This window comes from Salmo salar, chromosome ssa10 (assembly GCF_905237065.1).
Source record: "Salmo salar chromosome ssa10, Ssal_v3.1, whole genome shotgun sequence".
Taxonomy (NCBI): Eukaryota; Metazoa; Chordata; class Actinopteri; order Salmoniformes; family Salmonidae; genus Salmo; species Salmo salar.
This window is the reverse complement of record NC_059451.1, coordinates 54,121,972-54,129,147: the sequence shown is the minus strand read 5'-3', so window position 1 is coordinate 54,129,147 and position 7,176 is coordinate 54,121,972. Positions and strand designations below refer to the sequence as shown.

The following is a 7,176-nucleotide window of genomic DNA, read 5'->3' as shown; positions in this document are numbered from 1 at the left end:
AAGGATGCGTTAGATACTTACTGAGTACCCTTAAGTTTAAGGCATGATTCAAAAAAAAAAAACTGCTTGTATAGAGAAATATCGGACTTCATGCTGCTGGCTGCAAAGTATAGACATCAAAGATACAATATGTTAAATAGTGTAGGATGAGTGTTCATTTGACTTCTAGGTTCTCAGATCAGTTTGAGAAACTCTTGATGTAATGAGAGGAAAACCCCCCTGGGTTAAATGTGGAGTATCAATTCAGAAATTGAATACATAGTCTTGTTATCAAAGTATTGGTCAACCTCTTAACTTTCTGTGTGACCGTTACACCAACCGTAACCTCCTACGCCCCACCCAACAGTAAGGGGTACGTCCCAAATGGCACCTTATTTGCTATGTAGTGAACTACTTTTGACTAGAGATCATGGTCAAATGTAGTGCACCATATAGGGAATAGGGTGGCATTTGGGACACAGGGGATGACTTGGCAACAGTGGGCAAACACAGAAGGACAGATGTAACAGTCTTTCATGAGGTCAAGCCTGCCAGTATCAGATTCACTTCAAACACAGCGAGTCAAAAGCCCAGTCTCAGTGTTGGCATTGGGGCATTAGAAACAATCAGAAGCTGAGAGACTCTGCAGTAGCTAAGGTTCAGATTTTTTTGGTTCGTTATTTTTGCCTACCGAGAGAGAAAGAAGAAGGTTGTGATAGTGTTGAACGTTAGCTTTGCCACAGAGAGAGAGGCAGGAGTTGGTTTCCCACCGAGAGAGAAGAGAGAGAGGCATCTGCATCATGGCGGCGACCCTGTGCCAGGTGATGGGCTTTGTGCTGAGCCTGCTGGGGGTGGGTGGGATTATAGCCGCCACTGGGATGGACCAGTGGGCGACGGAGGACCTGTACGACAACCCTGTGACCGCCATCTTCTCCTACTCAGGACTCTGGAGATCCTGCGTCCGGCAGAGCTCCGGATTCACAGAGTGCCGACCCTACTTCACCATCCTGGGGTTACCAGGTACGTACACTATACCAAATATCCTGATAAAGGTTGACTGAGACCAAAACATTGATGAATTAGATCCATTAAATGGTTGTGTATCAAGATCACTGACGTGCTGGAGTTTTCCTTATTTTTAAACGTTCACCATTGCCAACCTTACTTCCTGGGTCTACCAGGTACAACGAACGCCATTGTCCTCATACAGTTGCAGCAGCCTCTACTCTACACAGTAGTGACCAGAGCAACAAGTTGACATGACACAAGCTCTATGACTCAACACGTAATAGTAACTTGTTGATTTACTGTGATAGTTTAGTTTACTCAGTTACTATGGATCCAGTTCAATAGTTCATTGAATGCAACTGACTAAAGTAAGTTGGGACAAATTCCCATTTTATTACACATAAAGCCAAGAAAGTCAGGAAAAGTAGGACATTAGTTTATGCTAGGTTAATTTACATTATGTATGAATAGATGGTAATATTGATGGATCAGTAAAAGTCACACCACCGTGGGGATAGACTAATTGAGAAGTAGGTCAATATTGTAGTGTGGTGATTGGGAAATGTCTAAATAGTTTGGATTTTGTTACCTGAGAACCACATATAAAAAGGTCAGTCGAGACACACCCTTCGTTAGTAACGAAAGCGCGGAAACTCTTACTGAAAATACAACCGTTGCCCGAAACTGTGACAGCAACTCATGCAAATGTTTTTCAAACACCTGATAAGGTTCGTTCCCTGTTCAAGAGTACATAGTGATAAAAACCAGAGGATAGACAGCCATTTCATGACTTCATTTACATCACAAAGCCAAGGAGGGGTTTGACATCGAACAAAAAGGGAACCTAAAATGGCCGCCACAAAGATTATTTTAGCGGCTTTATGCTGGGTGCATTGGGTGCGTTTTTGATATCTGCTGCCACAGTCATGTGGGGTTTACAGAACTATCATTTCTCAGTTGTAACATCTCGATTGAGCTTTGTATGTCGAGTACATCTCAAAGGTGTGACTCTGTCTAAAAAAATATATTACATTTGTTTATATAAGTACACATTAATTAGTGGAATAAAACAAACATTTGTTTATTTCACTTGACTTTGAAACAAACCATTTTGAGCATTTCTAATCTAGTTTCTTCAGCAGTGTTTGTTCTTTAAGAGTGCGTGTTAAAAGCGGGAAGTGAGATTATCTTCCTGGGAAACAAAATCTAGTTTAGTAAAGTGGGTCATTTTAAAGAATAGAGTTCAAGGCCATGATCAATAAAAGGTCAAGTTTGTTTTTGTCTCACAAAATCTAGTTGTGTTGATTTAAACAACTTTACTAGATCGGTTCAATCTTCTTTTTTAAAAACCTAGAGTTGATAGACGCACCAGAGACATTTGTTTTAGCACGGGCTGCGTTTTAATCCACCACATCCGTCGATGTAATTCTTCCGCATCTGCAGTGGAATGTGGCAGAGCTACAACCCTGTTCGTCACGAGATATCCCGGAAAATCGGTCTTCTCATGAAAATGTCTGTAGCGTCCGAACGGTTTGGCCTAACAACTAATATGACCCCACTATGGAAAGAGGAGACTCTCACGAACACGCTGGTGTTCTACAGCTCCCACAAGTGTCATGGGACTTGTCTGAAGGTAACCCGTTACCGGTTAAAAAAGATTCTGGAAGTATGGAAGTAGTTTTGTGTCAGTCCGCAAAAACAATGTTTGGATTAAAAATGTGTCCCAAAAAAACTAACATTTTTCCTGAGCTTTTTTATATCTCCTAGATATAGGACAGACACTTCAAACCTTATTACTTATGATTTATTTTTTGAATGTATTGTTTTGAAATTTATGAATGTGTTATTTAATAAGTTTCTATGGGCTATTGCAGTAAAAGCCAAATTCTATATTTTATCAGAAAATGATATATATTTTTAAATTGAGACCTAAAGGGGTCCTAAAATTCAAAACCAAATAGCTAAATGATCCATGGTATGACCTTCTTAAAATAATTCAAAATGTTAGCTTAGTACCCCCCCACACACACACACACACAAAGGCTTAGACCTTTATGGGTTAAATAATTGTATACAACTACATTCAAGAGCAGGGAGTAAGATTATCTTCCAGGCACAAAAATATAGTTAAGTGGCCCCTCAAAACAGGAGTACTATAGGGGCCTAATCAATACAACAAAACAGGAGTACTATAGGGGTCTAATCAATATAACAAAACAGGAATACTATAGGGGCCTAATCAATACAACAAAACAGGAGTACTATAGGGCCTAATCAATACAACAAAACAGGAGTACTATAGAGGCCTAATCAATACAACAAAACAGGAGTACTATAGAGGCCTAATCAATACAACAAAACAGGAGTACTATAGGGGCCTAGTCAATACAACAAAACAGGAGTACTATAGGGGCCTAATCAATACAACAAAACAGGAGTACTATAGGGGCCTAATCAATACAACAAAACAGGAGTACTATAGGGGCCTAATCAATACAACAAAACAGGAGTACTATAGAGGCCTAATCAATACAACAAAACAGGAGTACTATAGGGGCCTAGTCAATACAACAAAACAGGAGTACTATAGGGGCCTAATCAATACAACAAAACAGGAGTACTATAGGGGCCTAATCAATACAACAAAACAGGAATACTATAGGGGCCTAATCAATACAACAAAACAGGAGTACTATAGGGGCCTAATCAATACAACAAAACAGGAGTACTATAGGGGCCTAATCAATACAACAAAACAGGAGTACTATAGAGGCCTAATCAATACAACAAAACAGGAGTACTATAGGGGCCTAATCAATACAACAAAACAGGAGTACTATAGGGGCCTAGTCAATACAACAAAACAGGAGTACTATAGGGGCCTAATCAATACAACAAAACAGGAGTACTATAGGGGCCTAATCAATACAACAAAACAGGAGTACTATAGGGGCCTAGTCAATACAACAAAACAGGAGTACTATAGGGGCCTAGTCAATACAACTGTTTTGTCTTTTGAATGTAGATTTTAGAATAAATGTAGTTTTAGCTTTTTAAATGTTGGAATGTCTGCAATCCACATTGAATACCACAGTACTTTGGTAGATGGATAGAATACTAATAGGAAAGCAGTACTTATAGGATACACACAATAACGGGTTACCTAAGTACCAAATAAAGACAAGTAGATCTGACTGTATGTTTTAGTTTGACCTATAGACTAGTCTATCTGACTGTGTGTTTTGGTTTGACCTATAGATTAGTTTATCTGACTGTGTGTTTTGGTTTGATCTGTAGACTAGTTTATCTGACTGTGTGTTTTGGTTTGATCTGTAGACTAGTTTATCTGACTGTGTGTTTTGGTTTGACCTATAGACTAGTTTATCTGACTGTGTGTTTTGGTTTGACCTGTAGACTAGTCTATCTGACTGTGTGTTTTGGTTTGACCTGTAGACTAGTCTATCTGACTGTGTGTTTTGGTTTGACCTGTAGACTAGTTTAGCTGACTGTGTGTTTTGGTTTGACCTGCAGCTATGCTCCAAGCTGTGCGGGCCCTGATGATAGTGGGGATGGTCCTGGGAGCCATCGGTTGTCTGGTCGCCATCTTTGCCCTCAAGTGTCTGAAGATGGGGAACATGGAGGACAGCGTCAAGGCTACCATGACGTTGACCTCTGGGGTCATGTTTCTGCTCGGAGGTGAGGTGATGTTGTGGTAATGTTTTTGTGATGTTTTGGTATTGATGTTCATAACTGGCAAGCAAAATCATTCTCATTCAATTTGGGTTTAAAGCCAAAAAGACACATTTCTGTGATCTGAAAATGACACAATGTAATTTCCATCCTCCTAGGTGTTTGTGGCATTGCTGGAGTGTCGGTCTTTGCCAACCTAATCGTTAGCAGCTTCCGGTTCACCACCTATGCAGATGGTGGATATGGAGGAGGAGGAGTACTGGGGGGAGGATTAGGGGGAATGGGAGGATCTCTCACGCCCAGGTACATTAAAGCCCTCATACAGTCTTTTATTCATTTTTTTAATCGTCACTGTAATCTAATAAATCAGTGTGTGTGTTTAATTTTATTGAAATAGAGTAACTCCAAGTATATTTTTGTATCATTTGTGTAATTGAAAACGCTCAGTCTAATCGTGTGGGCGTGTCAATGCAAATGTAAATATATTTACGTACACAGCCCTGATTCGTGGATAGGATCGTCTAGACCCAGCTTACCCCTTTAAAGTAGGAGGATACATATGCAAATAAAAGATGACTGGTCATTGGTCAAAATAATCAGATCAGATTGTGATGTCATGATCTGGGCCAAAAATTCCAGGCATTATTTTTCAAACAGCTCTTACAGGATTTTTTGGGGTTATTTTCGACCTCATAGTGTGGAAATATCATCAAAACAAATAGGAAAATATATATTTTTTTTTTAACTGCACTGGCACCTTAAACTGCAACATGAGAAGGATTCACTTTTGTTGTGTCCCAAATGGCACCCTATTCCATATATAGTGCACTACTATTGACCAGAGTCTTATGGGATAAGATACGGCATTTGTTTCTATTAGTGGACATGAACAAGTGGTATAAAATGAATATGTGGGCCCTGGTTAAAAGTAGTACACTATGTAAGGAAGAGTGTGGCATTTGGGTGGCAAGCCTTGGTACATAAGCTGGTATCAATTATAAGGTGATGATGCCAATTTGTCATTTTTTTAACGTGTCAATGTATCTCCTTGGTTTCTCAGGTACACCTTTGGCTCCGCCCTCTTTGTGGGGTGGATAGGCGGAGCCGTGCTGGTCGTGGGAGGGGTTATGATGTGTATGGCCTGTCGGGGGATGGTTCCACCAGAGGAGAAGAGACAAAAGTAAGGTTCATTTTTCTCCATCATATCATGAGTGAGAGAAACATGCTCATTCCCTCAATAAAATGGCATCATTCTCAAGAAAACAAAACATACAAGAACTTTCAAATCATGAAACACATGCCTCATACACAGCTTATAAATTAAAGTTATAGTGTTACCAAACTTTCAAGTAATTCCTGAATATTCTTGTGTTATTCTTAATCACAAATAGAATCCATAATCATTTTGTTTTCTTTCTACCTCAGTTATGGGATGGCCTACAAGCCTGCTTCCCAACACACAACAGTTTACAAAGCTAATGCCAGACCCAGAACGGCCTATGACGAGTCTTTCAGAGCCCAGAGTATGGATGGAAGACAATCCAACCAGCAATATGTGTGAAGAATATAATATTATGTACTGTTAGGTTTTAGAGGTTCTCTGAAAATAAGCAAAAACTGTTTTAATGTATCGATGCCAATCACATGTAGCTCTGAGGGGCTTAGAAGATTTCATAGTGGGTTGCTATAGAGGTTTCAGAGGGTTGCTATAGAGGGTGTCCTTCATAGAGGTTTCATAGGAAAACCTTCTTCAGGTTTGATTAGTTATTTTTGTACTTGGAGCTCTCTTATATTCTATGTTTTTGTTATTCTGCATTTCAGGGGACAATATTGTAATTTTCTAATGCATCTGTATTAAAAGTCAATCAAATTTCCAGAACTTCATGTTTGTTTTTTTTATTTTCAAACGCAGTATAAAATATAGAAAAAAAGGTTAATGAACAATCAATTTCTTCACACATTGATTTGAGAAATATTTAATTATTTATTCATAGTGCAAATAGTTGGAAATATGTTATAAATATGAATTGTTAATTTCCTTTAAAATTTGAAAATAAAAAACAGTAGCTATATCAAAATCATAAAAAAATTAAAAAATACTAATTCCCTACAGTGGCAGAAAGTATTCACCACTTTTGCTTTTTCCACATTTTGTTGTTTTACAGCCTGCATTTAAAATGGATTAAATTGATATATGTGTCACTGGCCTACACACACACACACACACACACACACACACACACACACACACACAAACAATACCCCATATTGTCAAAGGGGAATTATGTTTTTAGACGTTTTTACAGATTCATTAAAAATTAAAAGCTCAAACTGTCAATAAGTATTGAACCCTTTTGTTATGGTAAGCCTAATTAGGTTCAGGAGTAAAAATGTGCTTAAGTCACATAATAAGTTGCATCGACTCACTCTGTGTGCAATAATAGTGTTTAACATGATTTGTGAATGACTACCTTATCTCTGTACCCCACACATGCAGAT

At 38.7% G+C, this 7,176-nt stretch overlaps 1 protein-coding gene across 1 annotated transcript; it reads left to right on the top strand.

The window, feature by feature from the left end:
* Positions 1-535: 535 nt before the first annotated feature.
* On the top strand, positions 536-6,556 carry LOC106560615 (claudin-18). Its single transcript, XM_014123663.2, has 5 exons — positions 536-999; positions 4,519-4,683; positions 4,836-4,980; positions 5,738-5,857; positions 6,103-6,556. The coding sequence occupies exons 1-5, from the start codon at positions 780-782 to the stop codon at positions 6,236-6,238; spliced, it is 786 nt and encodes a 261-aa protein (XP_013979138.1). The 5' UTR covers positions 536-779; the 3' UTR covers positions 6,239-6,556.
* Positions 6,557-7,176: the final 620 nt, after the last annotated feature.